Below are 24,550 nucleotides of genomic sequence, written 5' to 3'. Positions count from 1 at the left end.
CAGTGCGTGATCCCAGGGGTCCCTCAAAAATGTTTCTAATACAAGCCGCGGCTTCAATCGGGAATTTTATGGTAAGATTGCCGTGGGGTATTACATAAAGTAAATTTATTGTAGTGGGCCGCCGCAGGCGGCCCGCTGGTAAAGAGGGTCGATCATTGCCATTGCATGAAGTAAACCTAATTGGAGTGGGCCGCAAAGGCGTCTGCCCGTTAAGAGGGTCATGGGTAAGACATAATGTATATTTATTGTAGTGGGCCGCCAAAGGCGGCCCGCCTGTAAAGAGGGTCGATAATGGCCATGGCATAAAGTGAACTTTTTGTTGGTATTATCTTTTTGAAAATGTGGTGACCCCCCCCCCCTTCCTACCAGTGAAAAAGCGATGACCCCCCCCCCCTTTGCGGATTCCAAAATTACGATGACCCCCCCCCCTTGATTTTGCCGCCCCCCCCCGGCCGTAAAAACTGAACGGTCCCTTACGAGTAGAAATGACGCAGGCGACCAGATAAAGCAAAGACTGGCCTAAGGCAACTACATCTTCAGAAGTCATCCTGTCACTACTACTTGGCTTGAAGGCTGCCTCCCTCCAAATATGAAATTAATTTTTAAAAATTCAGAGTTGTAATATCAGTTTTCTGTCTCCATATGAAATTGTCCATTTATTTGTCGACGGGGCAATGCGTAGCCGAGTCTCCGAGTCGATTCGTAGTGGGAGTAGATTTCAGGACTTCAATCGGCCTGGCGACAGTTTGAACGTAGGAGGCGCACATCATTAGTCGAGGAAATCCTTTGCCATCACCACAATTCGTGCATCCTGTGGACATATCCTATCAAAATGACGCTCCTCTTTATATTTCATATTTCGAACACGACAAGATGTTCCGATGATATCCATTCCTGCCTCAGCAGAAATTTCTTGGCACGTGAGGTTGCTATGGAAACACAGGATGTGCAGATATCCGTTATTTCTGGCAATTCGAATGCTCTCTGAAAATGAATGTCCAGAATGTTCATTGTGAGTAATCAATATCCAAAATAGTCTAGTTACTTTTATTACCTTTATGTGACTTTACATCCTAGCGCATTAAAACGGTGTTCTAAATTCAAGTTTTCATTGGAGTCAAATGCAAATGTTTCCTTGACAATAGGTTTTGGCGCTAATTCAGTGAGAAGAACTCAGCCCCCCCCCCCCCGGGGTACTCCCGACATACGGAGTGTGCCGCCCACAAGTCAAAAATATCTACGCATGTATATTCCAACAATACGAGCGATTTTGTGGGTATTTGCTTGACAAATTTGGGATATTTTCACCTGTATTCTGTTACACGTGAAGGTTTTCTTAAAGCATGGGACATTTGCCTTGCTATGGATGTTTTCACGATGAAAAAACGACCATGTTTAGGGATTTTTACATGAAAAGAGACCCTTTCGAGCGGCACATACCCGTACACCATTCTATTTTTTAGTCCCGGGGGGAATTCAGTCACCAGAGTTGGCTTACACAGACTGTTTAGTCAAACTAGTGAATTTATAATAAATCTCAACAGTATGTATGGTCATGCTGGGATCATGAAGATAGCAAATTATTTATGCAGGGGAAACCTGATTTGCAAAGTCATGATTTATTCGCATTTTCAGCAGGTGCAGGGTGAACAGTCAGTTAGGCAGTATGGGTAAAATTGCACATAAAGAGACAACTATAATTGTTGCAACTTACACTAATCAACTACGGATACTCAGTTTTGAAAGACAGCTATTAGCTCTGCAAGGCTGGTGGTGATGAAAACATGATGTGCATTGGCATCAAAACATTATGGGCTTACGTCGACAGAATGGTTTATCTACATTTTCATTATTTTGTTCATCTTCCACAATCGCAAAATAAAAGATTTTTCATAACATCCTTCTCAAATCTGGCGACTTATCACAGTAATCTGCTGATTATTCCTTTTTTGAAGAAGTAATTTTATCTTCAGTTTGAAATTTAAATGTTCAAAAAATCTGTCGTTGCACAGTGACAGCATTGACTCACTTAATAACCTGCCAACTCACCTGAAATAATAAACTTTCTCATCTCGGTTCTCGCTTTGAAGTCTGTTGATCGCACCGCTGACAAAACTTGGCAAGCCCACTTTCCGGGGGATGTCACTCCTAGGACATTTTTAAAGTACATTTCCATGGTAACAAGGGTGTTGACATAACTCTTCCAAGGCATGTTGGCAAGCCCTTCATAACTGGCGTGACACTGGTAGAAGAGGTCGGCACATAAAATGGCGGCTGTCAGGTGACCTGTTTGTTTGTCTCGGAGAAAGAGTGACGCTGATTGGCAAGTGTTGTTGTGTAGGATCTCTCTGACCGCCGCGGCAGCAAATGTGCGTTTTACGTCGATGTCCAACTCTAGGCAACGGACCATTGGGTCATTTTCCAACAAATGCTCCACACAAATGTCCAAGGCTTCTGACATGTCAGTCTCAGAAACGTCTGAATACAGAACGACATCGTAGTTGGTGAGCACATCCTCAGGTAGCTGCCCGCCCGAATCAGATTGGGTGCACGCCCTCATTCCGGTTGCCAGCGTTACAAGTGATGGCTGTATGATCTTGCAAGAGTCGGCGATACTTTCCAAAGATCTGTCCACGTCTGTGAAGTCAGCTATGCTGACATCCAGTCCCTGTTTTCGAAGTTGCCTGACCACCTGTACAATATGGTCTGCGGTGAATAGAACAAATTAGCAATAATTTGCATTCATAAAGATGGCTCGTGCTTCAACAAATAACTCAGGTCATGTTCGACCAGTACTTTTAACCTGGCTGGCCGGCAACAAATCATATCCATAGGACAAATTGTAGGACCTGCTCTACGACAAACCCGGAGAACTGGGTCTGTAGCTTTCTGCGCTAATGGTACGTGTGATCAGTTACCCTGTTTGAATTCCGTTCGATAGTAAAATTGCGTCCATGAAAAAGACATTGTGTGCGAGAAACAATCTGTTGTATTTTGGTTGTAGAATCCTTTGTTGCCTGTTCAAAGACTGGAATAGTTTATTGTCGACAAACGGAAACAGATCAATTCCTACACATGTTCGAGCGAAACAATTCTTTGTCTCTTTTCCTTGCCATTCTGCCAATTGCCTTGGATTTTCAGAGCGTCGACTTGGATAAAAGTGACACCACGCACGCATTGTTGGTGGTCCATCGTGAAAATATAATATTACTTTCAATTCGCGGAGGAGCTCGAGTGAAGGAAAAAACAAAACTTCCTTTGAAGGTCGATTGAAGATTTCCATGTGTTATCAATTTGTCGTATCTCTTTGAAGTTCGATTAAAGGCTTCCATATCTACAATTCGTACCCCATACACTGTTCTCCTTATTTAGATTAAAATATGAGCGACAACATCATTACCACAGAGCTCCATTATGGCCTTTAAGTAAAACTGTCGCAGTTCGATGTCCTTTCATTTGCCTTAAACATCCAGTTACACAGAAGCTAGACAACTAACGAACACATGTGTTGCAGCCACGAAAGGCAAACTTTGAAGGAAATGCAGAGAACGGAGTGAAAACTCGTTGACTTACCGTCCGTTGTGTCAGGAAAGGCAAAGACTGGGTTTTGTATCGATACTTGCTCCAATGGCAATGCCATAACTTCGGACACTGTAGTCTGAAGACATCTGATTAGATCAACATTAGTATGACCTGGAATGAGAGCGTCATATCATACATCCGAGATCCCTATTTTATTGTTTCTCAGTTAAAACTGTCGGTTACTGTTTCGAACACCTGCGAGTCTTTCTCATTCGCAGAGAGATCGCCTTTACACGGATTGACACATGACCTGGCTACATCCATATCGCAACCAGCTTCCATATCACAGCAAACAGATTACAAATGTATCTGGCTTGTCACACTAGTTTAGATTCAAAATATAAAGCTGCAAGTTTCAAATTGTGATAGTCTACATTTTTCCACAAAATGTCAATGTAATAACAATCAACTTTTCCTCGAGTAAAATACCATAGTGAAATTGTTAACATATTTTCCTTTCCGAAGAGCACATTCCAACGTCAAAAAAATTTCTCTGAAGGAATAAAAGTTGATATTCTTTGACTGATAACACATTTTCATGCAATTTGATTTGGCAATGCTTTCACATTGCAGTACATTTGATGTCAAATTTTCTCGCGCTTCCATTCGAATGCCGAACAGCGTTTTGTGCTTGTGTAGTTTTTTCGGTATCTTCTATAAATCAGTTCGTTACGGTGACTTCGATTCTTGCAAAGATGAACTTAACACCAAAAAATGACAAAATAGAAAAAAAAGACGTTCTGACGATAACAAGGAAGACAGGTTTCATTTGAATACACTATCAAAAAGAACTTTCGGCACTCGCACGGGACGATGCAATTTTTGACAATGATTTACAACCATATTGGAACCGGATGACAAGCCCCGGCAGTTTCTGAAGACAACGTATGCGCACTGCTTTCACAATTATACCTCTTTCCTGTATGGTCTTCGCCATCAAATAAACTTTCCAATCGGATTGGTCTGATTGTGAAATGTACTTATAATATTGATCTCGGAAAATCTTTGATCGCAGGACAACTTCCATTCCAATTTCAGCCGCCAACCATTGAGAGAACGAGTTGGAATACAATCCAACAACGCCGTGGAATCTGCATTTCCTTGCCATGGACAATTTTTCTGTAAGAAAAAACAAATTGAGATGGCATGAAAGGATGAAGAAAATAAGCGCAAGGTATTGATGTTTAATATCGTTTTCAAAACAAAGTACGAAACATTTCTTTCCTTACTTTTCTAGAAATACAACGAACACATTATCATATAAGGTGTTTCGTGAATGACGTCAGACCTTTACCACTTCGTGTTTTTAAGAATGATCGCCATTTCTGAACAGTTAGATGTCAATTACTGTCAGCTGAATGCCCCCATTTGCCAATTGAACGAAAAGCTTTCATAAGAATGGGTTAGTATTTTCCTGTGTGGACAAAATTTGAATAAGAGTTTTATAATAAGACTTTCATTTTACGGTGTATTAGACGATATGAACCGCTAAATCGATTTTTTAAGACCATCTACGGGTCTGTTGACACATCAGTGAGTAATTATAGCACAGGTGACCTACATTAACCGTAGTAAGAGAGAGAGAGAGAGAGAGAGAGAGAGAGAGAGAGAGAGAGAGAGAGAGAGAGAGAGAGAGAGAGAGAATAGAAACATATCTTATACCCTGAAGCTAATGAATCAGTCATGAGGCAGCAAGAACGGAACAAGTGCGGGGTAAATTTATTGGTCTGTGTAAACTCGTTTAACCAAACGTGCTGTAAACGTTTCAAATATATTATCTCGTTTGTCCTATACAAATCGGGTGTTACAAATCGAAGTCTGAAAGAGTGGATTATATTTGAAGATTTACCCATCTCAATCATCCTCAATATTGTTGCTTTCATCTTCTCGTCTTTGTCAAACTTTGCAACCGATACTACCTGGAAGAGCCAATCACCGGGGGCGCCCACTCCAAATGCCGCCCTGGCGTCTGATTCCAAATCCCTGTACGCCTCTATTATAGACTCAAAAGTCGGAATGGTATCCAGGTCTTTAAATCGAGGGATATCGTCATTGTAGAAATCAATATTGATAGATACACCCACTATCTCCTTCTCCTGTTCATTTTTCACGAGGAAGGAAAACTTTGTGCACGATTCTTGAAGAAATAGCTTATCAACAAACTCGTAAATGATTTGAAGTTTGTGTCCTGGGTCGATTTCCACACAGTCACCGAGAAATTCGCCACACGATATCGCTTCCTGGCATGTACTCATCGCCATCTGAATCTCATCAGAGACAGCCTCGTTCAAGGGTACAATTTCGTAACCTTCGACGAAACCACCTCTCTCCAGGGCAGCTTTATCATTTTCTTGAGGTCCATCAACAAATACTTTCGATGGAAAGGTTGTCTTGCTGGCGACGTTGACGATGTCCTGAAGGCATTCAGCACGGTAAAATTCATGAAGCGATAGAGTGTAACCGATTCTCTGTAGATTTGCTATCGCCGCAATGCTTCTTGCTGTAACGAAAAGAAACACGGCTGTATCGCATTTCTGAAAAAAGACAAGCTCATTCTACCTTAACATGTTATGTTGACCTAGAACACTCTCTGCCAAGCATTGAAGTACCTTATGTATGCCACAGACAAATAGTGTCAGTGTAAATAAATTTGTGGTAATTTGATTTTCGCGTTTGCTGTTCAAATGGCGGGTCTATCTAAATCAAATATTTAGTAAAGATAAACAATAGCTATACTGTATGGTATCATTCCATAGCATTTATGAGTTTCGTCAACCGAGATCGCCAAATTGGGCAATAAAATGATTAAATTGAAGTTGGACGAACTGTCTCCGCCACTTTGACAGGTGTCAACAAACCAAATAATGTGGACTCAATTGTGTAATGTTATAAAAATAGACCCCGAGAAATTTCGGTTGACAAATCGTTGTGTATAGCTGCCATAAACTTTGTCAAGGGACAGCAAACAGAGGGTTTGTGAAGTCGATGCCGACCACTTCTTTTGATAAATAGGGGGGTCCAAGAGTTTGTTTTCCTAGTTTTGAATGATATGAAGGAGAAACTAGTAGCGGAGACTTTTAAATCGTACAGGAAAGAAAGTTACGTATTGCGTTCACTCGCTTCGCAAGGTTTTAGTTTTGTTTTGAATACCCCAAAATAGAATATTTTCATGTAAAGCACGTCTACATCTGGTTAGAAGTTCTTTACGTCGACTGTTCGATTCTGTCTGTCCTGTGTTGCTTACCTGAATTTCCTCCAATTTCAAAGAAATCATCCGTTATTTCGATAACAGCGACTGTTAAATCTAGTGCGCTCGATACTGCACGTAGAATAGCTTCAGTCTTGTCCTCGTCCCCATTCTTTGTGTTATTATTTTCTCTTTGAATATTATCGTCAACGAATGAAAAGTCTGTTTCAGCTCTCGTCTCGATCTCGTCTTCTATCAGATCCATCGTTACATCCAAATTTTGTTGGAAAGGAATCGTGACTGGTATTGCCCGTTGTAAAATTGCGCTCGAAGTCACTTCAAATTATTGTAGAACCTAAAAACAAACAAACAAACAAAACACAATCATATTGGTTACAGAATCGGCTCAAGCAGATACACAGATAGTGAGAAAAGAAGTTGCCAAACTACGTTTACATTGGTAAGAAAAAACCTGTCAAATAAAAGACAGCATAATATTAATGACATCGAAACATTCTTGTATGTACACTCTACTAAATTATACCTTCTATAAACTTACAGAATTTTAAAAAATCAAAGAAACGCTGAAAAAGTATTCCACCTGGCTCCAGGCATATTCTTTCATATGGACAGTAAAATTGTAGAATTGCTCAATGTAAATTAAATTAATAAGTGGACAACACTGCTGTAACATTACACTTTTTGTGCATGAATGTGAAGCAGCATACTCTACCATTAAATGTGTTTTGGTCTGACGCATCTCCTCATGAAAGCGTTGACACATAAATATGTGTAGCTGTTCACTGTTGTACCCATAACGGTTTATACAATCGTCGACGGGCAGATATCAAGGTAGATTGTGTCTGGGGACAGATATTCGGACTCTAATATTACAATTCTGGTCTGTTCTGGTACGGCTTGTGGCAGCTCAATTTAAAGCCCTTGGAGTACGTGAAGATATCCCGGTCTTCTTTTTGTGTCAATCGAAAATTTATTTTCCCCATAGAGTTTACACAGGAATGGCGACCATTTTGAATTTCAAATATCAGTCACTGTTAGAAATTTTTTTTTTCTATAACCATGCTTTGCACGTTAACTCCAGATTTTATCCTTGCTTGGTTGAGAGAAAAGTTGAAAGTTTCGTTTTCGAAAGTTTGAGCAAAAGTTTAAGTCTTTCAATTTCGGGGTGCATACGACCTAAATTCTGGTTTTCAATCATCCGTTTTGTCCGGGCGGTTTTCTTTCAATCACGGTGATCGTCACAAATTAAAACCTAATAGTCTCAATCATTGTTGATGGCCAGGAATGCTGTAAGAAAGATGTACAGAATAAATGCACGTTCCAATAGTACGTTACGATGCCCGTAGGTGATCGATCTGCAAGCAGCAGATGCTGTACTTTTATGATCCTATGTAAACACGGAATGTACGCAGTGTGAGATTTGTCATACAGTCCGTCGATCACAGCTGTATACAGGGAATGTAGGCAGTGTGAGATTTGTCATACAGTCCGTCAGCGAATAAACCCCTTATGTGCTATTTCTAGATATTTTCTTTGAATGAGACTTAGAGTGAGGCAACTCTTCTCCCAAAGACACTATAGGAAAGGGAAAAAAGACGATGGGAAAGGGTAAACCAATTATACCAATCCCCAAGAGCTCTCCCACTACTGTTACGGCTCCAAACACTTCTATTCTGGTGTAAATTTAGTTGAAATCATTGAGTCGATTTGCCTGTGGAATGTTTTTCATTCACTCTTTGCGGATTGTGTGTAGCATTGCATCAACGATCACACCAAAAGTATCGCGATAAGCTTTATTCTCTGAGCACTTATACTCCCAGCTTGTTGATTGGTTTAATTCCTCGATGACCGAACATTAAGGCTTTGCATCGGAAAGAAGGTATACTTCAAATGCTCACTAATGCGTAAATTCCTGATCCCTGGACATACAACATTATCAGCATGCAGGTTCGTTGTCGTATGTTAAAAAAGATTTGCTTTGGTGTACGCGTGAAGAGAGCCTCGCTTGACTGACTCTGATGAAGAACCAGTGTGAACAGCAAGGACATCTCAGAAGAAGCGGACAAATGTTTCACAAATTTCACTCTTGCTACTATACTGACACTTTCACTCGCACAAAAAAAAAGATCCTTGGGCAGTGCTTGTGTTTTCTCTCAACTCGGACGAAAGGACGAAAAGGACGCGTTGTGATTCAAAAATGTCAAGGAACATGGAACATACCGATCTCGGGAGCTTTGCTTTTGAAAACAGATCTCGAGAATTGCGAGATTTAGCTCCGATTGGTTTTGTGCTGTAGCGAGAAGTTTTGTAAATTTGAGTTACATTCAGTCATGTAGTCAAGTGTGCGACATTTATAACGACAAGGCTTTCAATTTCAATTTCAAAGGATATCACTATAGTCTGACAAAAATACATTAATTTTAAGGGTTCTCAATTTTCAATTGACCAATGTGGATAAATTCATGAACAGAAATATGGCAAAGTTTGTGGATATCAAATGCACAAACAGTGACAGCACCTGAAGTTGTCAATGCATGTAAGCTTGCTATATCAGTCAACATTATTAGTTACATGAGAGTTTGTTCACAAACATGTTACGTTTACACTAGATAGCCAGTATAGGTAACAATCGACATGTTTGATCGCTGTTGAAAGCCGATGTATTATGCAAGATTCGACCTTTGAGCATTTTGAGCGGAGTAAAGTTCATCAAGAGTTGATTCGGAGTTGAATGTCTTACGCAGTTTACTCATTAAGTACTCTCTTGTTTATAGCTCCCTGAATTTCCGACTTGGCATTTGTGAAATAACTGTCAGAATTTGGTTCTACTGTTCGGTGTTTTGTTCCTGGACCCCGAAAAGTAGACGATGTTTTCAGGCAAAATCATTCTCAATAAATGTTGGATTTTGTCCTTGCTCGCTGATGGGTACAATGGAATCTTGTTTTATCGGCCAAACGCAAAACTGGAATCGCAGTGTAGTCTGTTCGATTATCATCTGCTTGATGGGGAAATTCAAGGCAGGGTGAAGATGACGAAGTGTCGACAAAAACAGTGAACACTCTAAAATGATTAAAACTTACCATCTGACCGATTCAATGTGCTGTGCCAGCGTCTTCAAGCATATTCCGTCAACAACTTTTCTCTGCCAATTCACATTCACTCCGTAAAACTGGACGCACACGCCCAGATCGGACCTCTTCCGTCAAAAGTGCAGTTTGCGGCGGAACAGTTTGGATCGCGCAGGTTTTACATAACCTATGCGCTTTCAATGACAAATACGTCAGGTATAGTGGTGAAGGTGTGCCTCGGGCTATTTACAAACTTGAAAGCGGGATTATGGCTTTGTTTGAATAGGTAGTGTCTAGGTACCACATTCTGATTGGTAGGACCAGAGAAAAACTATGCTATTCGTTGCCGAAAAGCAACACCAAAATCAAAGAGAGAAAGAAATACACTGCATCGGACATCTGATCTCTCTCTGTTTCGACGCCTCGTGGTGGATCTGCAAGTAAGTTTTTAAAGCCTTCTAAGCCTTGAGCTTAGAAATATAACATTAGGCCAAAGTAAGTAAATTCTTTGTTTTGCGTCCACTCAAAATCCTAAAAGGTACGCGGGTAAGCGGCTAAAAACACACACAGAAAATTTAACACAAAATCTGTTTGCCTTTATTGGACAATTTTTCTCAAACCACATGAATACTCCTGTCACAGTGTGACACACTGTATAATCACTGTATGCATTTTCATAACAAATGGATCAAATAAACAGTCATTCTTTGACGTTTGCTTTTCTCTTATTAGTTTTAGATTTCTTTCTTGTGCATTAAAAGTGTCCACATGTCAATACCATTGCACAGCAACTTGACAGCCTCATCAAATTACTTAAATCTGGACAGTTTGAGGAATTGGTACACTATAACAGTATACAGTAGCGGTCTTTTGTCCTCAAGTTCTTGTACGTTTCTTTCAAGTTTCTTGTAATGTCTATGCTCTGATGGAATGTCATAGTTTTGCTGAAAGGTGTCTGTTTTGAAAGAAAACACAAACAGAAATGGTAACTTGTAGCCTCTGCATTTAATTTTAGAAAGATGGGGCATCAGAGAGAAGAAGAAATTGGTGATATAATTGACAAAAGTCTTCCCTGTAGCTTCCTCGGGACCATCCGTAAAACCAGCACCTTTCCTTTCCATCAAATAAAAGAAAGCATTTCGCAATTGTCAGTCTCCACACACAGACTCATCAGACCCAAATATAGGTGGAAGCTTCACATCTATATTCCTTGCACTTTCAAAGTACCACACCCCAGATCGATTGAAAAGATGTAGTATCATGGCATAAATGGAAATATTCTACAGTGGGTCAAAGCATGATTGACAAATACAAAACAGCGAGTAGTCATAAATGGAGCATCATTTGAATGGAGAATACGTCACAAGTGGTGTCCCAAAGGATTCAGTTCTTGGACCAGTACTCTTTCTAATCTACATCAATCATACTTGCGGTTAAATTAGTTCTGAACTCAAAAATTTACTGACAATACCAAGACATATCATCCCTTGCGAAATTGTATTCATCCTGAAATTCTACAAGCTGATTCGGACAAGCTACAAACAATGAGTGAACACTGGCGGACGCATATTGGCTACAACAACCCCTTCAATAAATACTAAATGAACATATTTCACTGGGACGTACAACTGAAGAAAATGAATTGGGCGATCTACTTCATTCTACCTTGAAACCTTCAAGCAAATGTGATAAGTTTGCAAAAAAGCAAACAGAATGTTGATCTCATCAAACGATCATTGTCGATCAAATAAAAAGATGTCATTCTTCGTCTTTACAAGCAACTTGTGAAAACATAGCTCGAACATGCAGTACAAGCTTGGTCACCATGGCTACAAAAGGACATAAAAATCTTAGCCCGGCAAATAATACCTAAACCCCAACACTACAATTATCAAAATAGACTTAAACAGCTTGGTTTAGTAACACTTGAACAAAGAAGAATTCGCGACGACATGATTCAACTCTATAATTAGTTATCAAAGGCCATGACCACTGTAACCTTTCACTTGAGTTAGCAGCCGACTTGAAAACTCGCGGACACTGTCCCAAACTTCATAAACTAACCGTTCGACTAACAAAATTCGATACACAAGAAAGTACTTAACACTTTCAGAAAGAGTTGCAGACACCTGGAATAAATTACCAGCCAGTCGATGTCATTAATGAAGAAAGTGTGACCTCCTTCAAGAGCAGCTACGACCGCCTACAAGTTTGAACTTTCACAGAGGGATTCTAATATACTTTCCCATACCCAAACTGAACAAAAAAGTACGTAAGGCCTTTCGTTTACAGGACTGATCACTGGTTTATTTTTTGTTTCAAGTTAAAATGGACGAAATAACCAAATTTTTGGCAATACTAAAAGACCAATAGGATAGACATCAACACTTTCCGATTTTTCCGTCTGCCATACTTCTGAGTCGTGGTACCCAAGTCCAATCCGCCGACTGAATCTCTCTCTGTTCAAGTCCCGATTGCTTGCAGTGACCATGCCTTCAAGTTGCAGCGCAAAGGTTTCCTGTTTTTTAACTTCGATTCTTTCCCTGCTTTCATCCATTTTTTATCGTGACGACAAAACCACAACAGGCAAAGCCACAACAGACAGCGAGAACGTGAGGCCCGGGCGTGAGGCTGAGAGTATCGACAGGGGTAAATGTGTAGAGAGTACTGTTTTACGTCACCGCATGGTCCATTAGTGAAATCTGACTGCCGTAAAGGAGTGTTTCGTCGCAAAGTCAAAAGCCACGACTTGTTTTTGCGACAAAATAGCGCCACCAACGGCGGAATTCTGAAAGGAAAGGTGTGTTTTTTTTTTTTCCGAAAAATCTCCAAAAACCTAGGCGCGCGCGGACGCAAAACAAAGAATTTACTTACTTTGGCCTTACTGATATAGATAGATAGACAGACAACTGACAGCCAGACAGACAGACAGATAGATGTAGATAAACAGATAGATAAACACACTCAGGCAGATAGATAGATAGATTGATAGATGCATTGGATGGATGGATAAATAAACAAGTAATATTAATAGCCTATAAGACAAAAATAATTATTCCTGAGTTAGAATTTTTGAATGCCATATCAGCGTTCCTATCAAATATGATTAAGTGTTTGTGCTATGTAGCTTCATTATGTTGTATAGTCAGGCCGTTTTGTTTCATTATTGTGTAATTATGTTGTGAAGTAATGATTTCATGTTGTGACACCGCGGGTATGTTTTATTCAACATTGTCATCGAGTCACTGTATTATGTAATCTTGTCACTATGCTTTGCAGTGACCGTCATGTCTGTTGGGTCCAAAACTATTTTAAAAATCACAGAAAAATTCATGAAAATTGGTCAAAATGTTACACCAAAAATTTAGTGGGAAATATCTCAGCACCCAAAGGGTTAATGGGCAAATCTATTTACGTTTATTAGTTTCAGAGATTAACTTACCACAGCGAAGAGTAATTTTTAATTATTGTTTTCTAATGTTTTCATAAGGATCATTTCAGAGGCCCCCCAAAGAGTTTTGCCTTCACCTGTGCAACACATGAAGGACTTGAAAAGTGTGTCTAATATTTATTTCATCCGTCCTAGTTTGTTTACACTTGACATCATTACGTTCTTTAGTATCGAATTTCTGCTGTCAAGTCTTGTCATTCGGTTGCATAGCTTTCCTATCGCGTTGTTTCTTTCAATATCGTACACAATACCCGTAGTATATCTGGCATTAAACTGAACGTAGTGTTATCCATGCAATTATTATTATGAAAGAGTCTCATTCGGGTCACGTAAACCGTATTTTGTGCCATAGTATCGTCGATATATGATTAAGTCTTGTCAACATCATCCACAGCGTTATTACGATGAATATCATAGGGTTGAAATTAAAATCATAAGGTGTTGTTATATGTATATATATATATATATATATATATTATATATATATATATATATATATATATATATATATATATGTGTGTATGTGTGTGTGTGTGTGTGTGTGTGTGTGTGTGTGTGTGTGTGTGGTGTGTGTGTGTGTGTGATAATGTTGTGTATCGTGTTACATATATTGTATGGTCCTGTCATCATGTTATAGAGTCAGTACGATTCTAATTATACCATATGATAAAACAAATATATTCCATTCAAGGTAGTATGCACCTCGAAAGTGAATTTTTATCAATGAAACTTTGACCATTCTCTTACCACATCAAGAATAAAAATCAGGGGTCACAGAAATAAAATTTGATACCAGAGAGACAAAGTCCCTGAGATTTTCGATATTTGAAATTCAAAAAGGCTGCCTTTCTCTGTGTTGACTCTTTGGGGGAAAATAAAATTTTCGACTTTCTAAAAACTAAGACGGTGAAAACTTTTCTTACGACAAGCGCTGTAAAATTAGTCCCCACAAGTGGTAGATCGGAAGAGAATTGATTAAATTTAAAAGTCCGAATATCTGTCCCCGAGGCGGTTCTACCTTAACTTGTCATGAGGTTATACTCATGTTAACATGTCATGATACACAGTATATTTGTGACTTGGCAGAAAAGGTCAGGGTCAATAGATATAATCTTCGGATAAATTCTGGTATGAATCTAACACATATATCTTTCAACCAGCAGTTTTAACGATCGAGCTGTGGCTCAAAGTTATGGAACTCGCTCCTCAGGTGAATTTAAGTGTATACCAGAAATTCGACTTTAAATCTAAATTTAAAACATTTCCTTTTAACAATTTTATCATCTGCTGTGTTCAGCTTTTTACATTATAAAAATTTTATGGGATGATATTTTTTATCTAGTTTCAAACAATTTTCCTAATGTATTTTTATTCATCGTATATTTTTTATTTTCTTGTTGTAAAGCGCTTTCGAATATTTCATTGTCAAAAACACACACTATAGAAAACTATTGAACATTAAACATTAATATTATACTCACGTCTATGTTATGTGGTTTGGACATCACATTAAGTCACCCAGTGTTGTGTCTGCGTGTAATTGGTCTTATCTTTATGTTCTGCTTTGTTCTAATTGTGTTGTGTACTTTTCATAGTGTTGCAGTCATGCGTGCCTTAATGTTATATTGTCCTGTCATTATGACGTGCCGATTCAACTTTTTGATATGATCCAGCCTCGCCTTCGAGTTCAACTTTATGATATGATCCAGTCTCGCCTTCGAGTTCAACTTTATGATGTGATCCAGCCTCGCGTTCGAGTTCAACTTTATGATGCGATCCAGCCTCGCTTTCGACTTCCTAACGCCATGTGATATTCTCCTCATGGCTTTTCAAGTTTAACATAATATCAAAATTAAAGTAATGTATCTCTGGATATAATTTAACACTTATGTTAAGGCTCGATCCGCACGACATCGCGTACTATAATAAAAATAGAGAGTACACTGTACTGTTGGCGATTCATACAATAATTACCCCATGTGAGAAAGCTTGCGCATTGCATTTACAAGCATTTGTACGTGCTAACCCTCACTAAAATCTCTCTCTCTCTCTCTCTCTCTCTCTCTCTCCTCTCTCTCTCTCTCTCTCTCTCTCTCAAAATGAATTGTACTCCTTTTATTATGATCACAAGGGACAACTAGTTGCATGGTTAATAGCATGTTGCTGAATTGAAAAAAAAAGATTTGAAAGTTAACCCTGTACATTTATGTTGTAAAAACTAAGATATAGCCTAAAGTCCCGCAGATAAGTTTAGTAATACTCAGTGTATAACGCATTTATTTTACCTCACATCTCCTTTGGTCTAAAGGTAAGGGATGTACATTAAAACCATATATTTCAGATATTGTTGTCCTTAAAGCATCGTGCTTATTTTATCAGGTAGCTATTATGATGCTCCACTCTGACATCATGAGTGAAGTGCAGCTAAACCAGATACTCTGAGACGCGTACTTTTTCCACCAAAATAACTCCAGTGGAAAACAACGTTTCTTTTGTCTGCCCAATTACTTCTATCTTCTTTAGGGAAATTACTTTTTAGTGCAGGATACAGTAATGTAATGTGAGGAAATAGCAAAGAGTCTAAAAATTAAAAAAAAAACTTTTTATCTATTCACGGAACCTGAAGATTCATGACATTTCATTCGAATGTTATAACCATTATTTTTTGAGTGAGTAATCTTTGCTTTCATTGATTTTCTTACAAGTTATCATGGCGAGGTTTTGGGTCAGACTTGCTGTCAGCTATTTCCGATTTCGCATGTTCCCTTTTCTTCCTTCTATCTATTTTTCTAGTCTTGACAGGTAATGCATTGTTGTTGGGTAAATAAACATTACTTACTAACTTACTTACGTACCTACTTACTTACTCACTAGGCCGTAAAAATTGTGTTGCCGGAACTCTTTAATAAGGAGGAATAAACAACAACAACAACAACAACAACAACAACAACAACAACAACAACAACAACTCACTCATTCACTTACTTACTTACTTACTTACTTACTGAATTAATTAATTCATTAATTAATAATTAATTACATGGTAATTTGAATCGCACCAGACGAGTAAACATGTCTGAAAATAACTGGTTTCACTTGACATTCCCGAAGATAAGTTTGAAAGTCTCGCTGTACATGGAACCACAGGCCCTTGATGTATCAGTGCGCGAGGCCCGTGTTTTTGTTTCTCGCAGACAACAGTATCGTTGCTACATTCTACCCGATATCGATATTACAAACTCGCGTGGTATTGACGTTCAGCCTGAGTTTTAATAGCTCTGTTCCTTTCTAACTTTTCGCTGGCACAGCGCAGCACGCGGTAGAAATGGGGCAGGGGAACAAGAGTCTTTATCCCTACTGAAATCAAAACAAAGATGGCGGCGCCCATGGTGACATTACGCTCAACGAAGCTGCGGAACAAGTAGACTGAGCCGCAAATATGAATAAAAAGAAGCGGCAAGAAGGTAAGATACACGGTTACAAATTTAATGCCGATGTGAAAATTATCGTCAAATGTGTGGTAAACGTTGCAGGATAGCTGTATTTTTGGACCTTGGCATGCCACAGGCTGAGGCGGTAAACGCCCTCACTATCATAGCTGCAAAATTGTAGCTCTACGGTGAGGCGTTCGGTGTTTTGGTTTTTGCGACCTCGCTCACCAGTAGAGCTACAATGCCGAAGGCCCTAAAGCATACAAATAAGCACGCTGCACATGGCATGGCATTTTGATGTAAAATCCCATATATTTACTGCATTTGGTCATACTGATTTATCACTACTGAAGATTAAACACTATACTACACTAACCTTGTCGTGTATGGGGTTTTGGTATTTGTTCAAATACGTCGATCGCGTTCCAAAAACATTTCTTGGAGCCGCCATTACCAACTTCCGGTAATGGCGGCTCCAGAAACACGCTCAATGTTTATGGAACGCGATCGACGTGTCTGTGCTAATACCAAACCCCATAAACGGCAAGGTTAGTGTAGTATAGTGTTTAGTCTTCAGTAGTGATAAATCGGTACGACCAAATGCAGTAAGTATGTGGGATTTTACATGAAAATGCCGCGCCATGTGTGGCGCGCTTATTTTGTTTGCTACAGGGCCTTCGGCATTGAAGCTCTACTGGTGAGCGATGTCGCAAAACCAAAACTCACCGACCGCCTCACCGTAGAGCTACAATTTTGCAGCTATCATTATCACTGTCCATGGTCCAACTAAAGCACGTCTACCGCCCAAAATATACCGTACGCTATGAGCATGGAGGTCTCTCCATACTGTAGTCCGCAGTATTTAGCGACGACCCATTGCCCTACCACTTCCCAGGTTCTCGACCGAATCGTAACGTACGCAAATGCCTTAGCTGCAAAATTGTAGCGCTACGGTGAGGCGGTCGGTGATTTTTGGTTTTTGCGACTTCGCTCACCAGTAGCGCTACAATGCCGATGGCCCTGTAGAGTGAAAATAAGCGCACCCCATTGGACAAGGCGTGTTGATGTGAAATGCTACATATTTACTGCATTTAGTCGTACTGATTTATCACTACTGAAGACTCATATACTTCACTAATCTTGTCGTTAATTGGGTTTGGAATTTGTTCAAACACGTCGATCGCGTTCCATAAACATTGGGCGTGCTTTGGGCATCGGTGTTTCTTGGAGCTGCCATTACCGGAAGTTGGTAGTCACATCAACACGCCTTGTCTAATGGGGTGCGCTTATTTTCACCTCTACAGGGCCATCGGCATGGTAGCGCTACTGGTGAGCGAAGTCGCAAAAACCAAAAACACCCGACCGCCTCACCGTAACGCTACAATTTTGCAGTTACCAAATGCCTTTGATTGTATCACAATGTCCATGCTAGGTGCTGTACAGTAGCTCCCGCTTTTTCCTGTGGTTTAGGGTCGACGGCCGACCAAATATACAACCGGCAAAACCGCGAGCTACACCCCCTGGACCAGTATCCGGTCGCTTTTATAAAAAATACCGTCAAGGACCACTATGTGCTCACATTCGGTTTGAATTGGTCTATTCGAGAATATTTAAATCAGGAAATCAAGAATGAAAAAAATCACCTCAGCTTTGTTTTCTGGATCAAATTTTCCTACAAATTGATACCAAATATGACAAAATTATGTTCACAGCCTTCAAAATTGTTTCACAACATATCCTGGGTTGGTGTAGGTCATTTAAGGTCACAAACTGAGAAAATTACCTAAAATATACAAATTTTGGGGTTTCCCAACACTTTGAGCAGAAAATTTATCTAATAACATCTTTCGGGACTTTATACCAAATTACAAAGCTATCAAACAAGGGACTTTATACCAAATTACAAAGCTATCAAACAAGTAATTTTGAGATAAAGTTTTCTTGACCAAAAATGACAATATTGTCTTAAAAATACAAATTTTTATACTTCAGGACAATTTCCACATATCTAACTATTGTCATCTCTGTACGTCTGTGTACCAAATATGAAAGCTGTCTGTCCAGGGGTTTTAAAAAGGAAATACTGTTTAAGATTTTTTGACCAAAAATGACAAAATTGCTCAAAAATAGTAATTTTCCCAATTTTGTCATAATTTCAACAAATTAGAAGAGTAACACCCTTGCAAGAGACAACCCAAATTTGAGAGCGATTGGGCTGGCGGTTTCAGAGAAGAAGAATTTTTACTGAAAATGAGAAAAATCACAAAAAAATTCAGCAAAAATACAAAATTAAGGATATCGTCACAATATTCATAAAACTGTATAAGGTTCACCTAAGGTACTTGCACACAAATTTTCAAAGCAATCAAAAAAGCGGTTCTTGAGTTATTAATTCTTAACCATTTTCACATTTTGTAAGCTCATTTGCATAATTTTGGCAATGCAGACTTCATTTGAACAAAATCCCATCTATAGCCCAGGATGCATCCACACACCAAATACCAAGCTGAAATGTGCAGCGGTTTGCGTGTTTTTGATGTTGACGGACATACTGTACGTACATACATACATACATACATACACACAGACATACAGACGCCATCGACTTCAGCCTATACGATAAACTCACATTGGTATAACCAAATATGAGCTAAAAAACAACACCTGCGCTTCATCGGCAACTCAGATACTAGAACAAGGCCATGTTTTTTTGGCACTGAGGACTATCATTACAAACAATCACAAATCGGGGTCAAGCGGGTAAAGGTCAAAGTGAAAGAGATCCCCTAGCGATCGGGTGCGCTTGACCTGTATGCGGTCACATTGCAACACTTGCAGAAGCTCTGTTATCATGCATATTTTCATAAAAAATTTGGCTTCTTATTAGTAGCAATACATTTTTTTTATGAACCGAAAAGTTTTAAAGCAAATTAGATTAAAAGTGTACGCAATTTCAGATGCCCCCGTAAGTTACGAATATAAGAACTCCCAGGGCAAATAAGGCACTGAAGTCGGGACTTGCTTGACAAAGTGCACTGTAATGCATGCCCTATACATGTAGCAAGTCTACATGTAGGTGACCAGTTACTGGTCTACAGTATCGTCCTCTCAACGTACGGGAAAGGCGTGCAAAAAAATTTCCACCAATCTTGAAACCAGATATTAACCTCTTCATGATGACATGACAAGTGCTAACACAACAATTTTGGTAGAAAAACTATAAAATAGTGACGACAGCGCGATGTTGAAAGTGTTGCTCTTGCGTAGCCACCATAAAGTGTGCAGTAGAAGGTAATGAACGATATGTACGGCACCAAAACTTCAACAGATTATCAATGAGGGTATTCATCAAACACTGATATATGTACACAGGGTACAGGGGAAAGTCCCCTGGGGTGGGGAGGAAGGTGTTTTTGTGCAACGGTTTACCTTATTTGATTTTATTAATTTTGACTATGATATTTCAAATAAAGAGTTCAACTCTACACCGCCTGACTGCTTTATTATTACCGACAAGTCCTTATCTCCTCTCCAACTTGTGTATACACCACTGTAATTGCTCCGAAAATATTGCCAACTTGCTAGAAGGTAATGAACGAACTTGGAACGTCTTTTCCGCGAAGTGACCAGGTAATGGTACTGACCGGATACTGGTTCAGGGGGTGTACTGTACTGCAGCTATGTTCCTGCCAACTTACATGTACTTGGCAATAGCATGGTGGTAAAAACTGACGAGTAAAGCTTTAATAGTAGGCACGGTAATCATTCAAGACTATGAATCGGAAGAAAAACTGCTTACATTGCACAAAAAGAGACAATACTCCGCTCATTTTGCATCCCAGCCATGGATGTCAGAAGTAGAATAATAATAGAAGTAGAATAATAATGTGGATATAATTACAAAATACCGGAAAGGATTCACTCTGATATCAGTGCAACATGTCACCCTATGCTTTGCATTGGGCAATATGCTGCATGAACGTCCTTGCACATCCTTTGCAGTATTTTCGTAGTAACTATCTTTACTATGTGTCAATACAGTGAAGTGACGATTTGGTACATTTTACTTTAAGGTGTCATTTGCTGTAAGGGAACTTCCTAGAACTTCCAAGGGAACTTCCTAAGCCAAACTCTGTTTTCCTATCTGGAGCGGCAAGATGAGATCTGAACAAACACAGCGGGTAATGGGATTTTTAATACAGCCAGCAATGGTGATCTGATAACTGGGATGAACCATTTTCATGTACTGAGTTGGGGAATGAAAACTATAAGGAATGAAACATGATCTTAAGAGATCATATCGTGCCTTGTCTTCTTTTTGATAAATATTAGACATAACTAGGTTTGAAAAGGCTGTATGAAGTAACATCATTACAGAACATGGTATTTTGTACAAAAGTTTGAGATCACCACCCCATGTACATTGATCTTTCAAAAGCCAGTCTTTACTGTGTGGTTCACAGGAGTCTAATTCAAAAGCACTCAGTGACTCATAAAAAAGTCAACTTTACAGTCTGTCTTGAAAGCTCCATCAAAATTCAAGACAAGATGACAAAATCTGTTGATATTTTAACAAGGAAAATAATCGTATACAGCTACATGAAGTTGAAACTATGGTAAATATTGCTCAGAGAATAAATGCACCACAGACTGCACTTCAGCATGTCATCGCCCATCTCAATCTCAGTACCATTGCCCAAACATCCTGAAAGGCCACAATCAAAATGTTTAACATGAACCGCACAACTAGTTGCTTAATTTCTTGTGGGTGAAGAAACCCTTGATAGCAGCCAGTAAAATATTGACAAAAACCTTTTTTAGCACACATTTGGTATACCAATGTGAGGTAATTGTAAATTTTTAGCTCACATTTGGTATACCAATGTGAGGTAATCGTATAAGCTGAATCAGTTCATTTGCATGCCATTTGCATGTCTGTATGTATGTATATATGTATGTATGTATGTCCGTCCACGTCAAAAGCAGCTAAACCACAGCACCTACTGTCTTAGTATTTGGTGTACAGGTGCAACTAGGGTTGGAGATGTGACTTTGTTCAAATGAACATGTCAGTGCCAGAAATATGCAAATGAGGGAAAAAAAGGAAAACCTTGCAAATTGCTAAAACTCTGTAACCGTTGGTCAGATTGGGTTGAAACTTGGTGTGCATTTTCCTTTAGGCATTCTAAAGTAGGTGTTTAAAATTAGGGATGAAATTTGCAGGTTAATTTTTTCAGTTTTTAGTCAAAAAATGTTTTTCTCTGAAACCACTCATCTGATTGCTTTGAAAGTTGGTATACATGTTCCTCAGGATGACCTCAGTCAAGTGTATACAAATTGAATTGAAATTTTAATATTTGTAATTTTGGGGCAATTTTCCAACTTTTTGGTCAAAACTTTTTTTATTGAAAAATTACTGATCTGATAGCTCTGATATTTGGTATACAGGTTCCTAAGGTTGATCAAAATCAGTTTAATGAATATCGTAAAGATATCTTGAATTTTGTATTTTTGCTGAATTTTTTGGTTACTTTTCTCATTTTAAGTAAAATAATTTCTTCTCTGAAACCGCTAGCCCAATTGCTCTCAAATTTTGATTGGATGTTTGCAAGGGTGTTACCCTTCTAATTGTTGAAATTACGACAAAATTGGAAATATTACTGTTTTAGGGCAATTTTTGTCATTTTTGGTCAAAAAATCTTAAAAGATATATTCTTTTTAAAGCCCCTGGACAGACAGCTTTTATATTTGGTGTACAGATGTCCAGAGATGACAATAGTTAGATATGTGGAAATTGTCCTGAAATATACAAATTTGTATTTTTAAGACAATTTTGTCATTTTTGGTCAAGAAAACTTGTTCTCAAAATTACTTGTCTGATAGCTTTGTAATTTGGTACAAAAGTCCCGAGGGATGTTATGAGATAAATTTTCTGCTCAAAGTGTTGGGAAACCCCCAAATTTTTATATTTTAGGTAATTTTCTTTTGTGACCTTAAATGACCTACACCAACCCAGGATATGTTGTGAGAGAGTTTAGAAGGCTGTGAACATAATTTTGTCATATTTAATATCAATTTGTAGTAAAATTTGATCCAGAAAACAATGCTGAGGTAATTTTTTTCATTGCGAACCAATTTTTGCAACTTTTGCATGTAAGACACACAAGAACTGATGAGAAATTAGGATCCAGGATAATTCCAGATGTCGTAATCCCCCCCCCCCCCCCCCAGTGGAAGGCATTTCACTATCTGTAACTGATTTAAGTGCTGTTTACATTCGAATGATAGCACTCATAGCATTAATTAAAACATTCCCAAGGTTGTAAATACATTTTCTGCCATGCCAGCTGGTCTTATGTAAGGGTTTGAACATCAGGAGGGGGTAGGGGCTAGAAGATTGATGAGGTAGCGTTACTTTTTACCAGATCCCTTGTACATTTTTTCCCACTCTTTATTTTTTCCCCACTCTCCCACCTTTTCTTTTTGTCAAGCTTCTCTGGCTAATTTTTTTGTTGACATTTGCTTATGTATGTAGGATCTGCTTGTCCCATTGCTATAGAAGTTGATATGCATGTTCCTAAAGATGACCTCCAGTACCTAAGTTGCAGACCTTATTTGCTTTTGTCATTCTTGTTTTTCTGGTTTAAATATTTCTTGAATTTACCAATTCAAACCGAATGTGAGCACACTGTCCTTGACGGTATTTTTTTAGAATACTTGTACTGTAAAAAACCAGCCGACAATCAGAACAGTGTTCAACATACTACACAATGAACTGAGCCACACATACAAAATCACTACCAAAGTTCCCTCTGACCAGCTAAATTACTGAAATATAAAGCGGACAGTGGAGTACATTATGGTTCATCCCAGATATCAGATCACCATTGGTGGCAGTAAAATTTGTTACCCGCTGTGTTAGTTTAGATTTCATCTTGGCGCTCCAGATAGGAAAACAGAGTTTGGCTTAGGAAGTTCCCTTGGTATATTGCAATATCCCTAGCTAAATTGGTAGGTAATTACATGTACCAACTTGCCGCTCCAGATAGGAAAACAGAGTTTGGCTTAGGAAGTTCCCTTGGTATACTGCAATATCCCTAGCTAAATTGGTAGGTAATTACCAACTTGGTATATTGCAATATCCCTAGCTGAATTGGAAGGTAATTACCAACTTGCCCCACCGAAGAATAATGGCCTCAACTATAAATGAAAACTCATCCCTTACAGTACACATCTTCATAACTGCATGATTAGATTGCACACAAGGAAATTCTAACTTTTTATTTACAACTACTTAGGATACCAAGACTATTGCAGAGAATTTACCTCATATCCATAATTCCATACTTGGAACTCCAATTAGATTAAGGGGGCGCTGCACCTTACACAGCGTATTTTGCTCAAAAATTACATTTTTGCAAATATTCATTCAATGTTAATTAATTTGTCAACCAATGATTAAAATATTGGTTGGGATTACCTTTTAGCTTGTCAAGCAGTCATAAGTTGCATAATAAAGAAGTGTTAATTTATGCAAATGTATGTAAATCACCCGTTTTCCTGGCTTCTTTTTCCTTCCAATTTCAAAATTTCAAAAGAGTTTAACTCCACTCTGGCCGGGTCAAAATTTCTGAAATTTTCACATTATGTTCTTTGAATGCTATATTACGAAAGGAATATTTTGTTTGGCGATAAAGTTCTTACATTTTGAACGAGAGGCATTTTTATCTTGCTTATCATGATTTTAATCACTTTTTTGAGTGTCAGGCTTTCAACCATTGCCATTTTAGAATGAGGATAGATAATGCA

At 38.7% G+C, this 24,550-nt stretch overlaps 2 protein-coding genes across 2 annotated transcripts in view; one reads left to right on the top strand and one right to left on the bottom strand.

Annotated features, from left to right (window-relative positions):
* Positions 1 to 530: 530 nt before the first annotated feature.
* LOC139134094 (uncharacterized) lies at positions 531 to 10,171 on the bottom strand. Its single transcript, XM_070701001.1, has 7 exons — positions 9,872 to 10,171; positions 6,827 to 7,124; positions 5,432 to 6,082; positions 4,495 to 4,701; positions 3,574 to 3,693; positions 2,050 to 2,706; positions 531 to 984 (listed from the first exon to the last, which is right to left on the bottom strand). The coding sequence occupies exons 2-7, from the start codon at positions 7,032 to 7,034 to the stop codon at positions 770 to 772; spliced, it is 2,058 nt and encodes a 685-aa protein (XP_070557102.1). The 5' UTR covers positions 7,035 to 7,124; positions 9,872 to 10,171; the 3' UTR covers positions 531 to 769.
* A 6,491-nt stretch (positions 10,172 to 16,662) lies between these two features.
* Positions 16,663 to 24,550, top strand: part of LOC139134093 (transcriptional regulator ATRX homolog) — a 29,880-nt gene continuing 21,992 nt past the window's right edge. The window contains exon 1 of the mRNA XM_070701000.1: positions 16,663 to 16,774. Within this exon, the coding sequence (XP_070557101.1) occupies positions 16,750 to 16,774 (25 nt within the window). The 5' untranslated portion in view covers positions 16,663 to 16,749. The remainder of the gene's footprint in view (positions 16,775 to 24,550) is intronic.

The sequence above is a fragment of the Ptychodera flava genome, chromosome 5 (assembly GCF_041260155.1).
Source record: "Ptychodera flava strain L36383 chromosome 5, AS_Pfla_20210202, whole genome shotgun sequence".
Taxonomy (NCBI): Eukaryota; Metazoa; Hemichordata; class Enteropneusta; family Ptychoderidae; genus Ptychodera; species Ptychodera flava.
The sequence above is the reverse complement of the archived record's forward strand: the minus strand, read 5'-3'. Positions and strand labels throughout refer to the sequence as shown.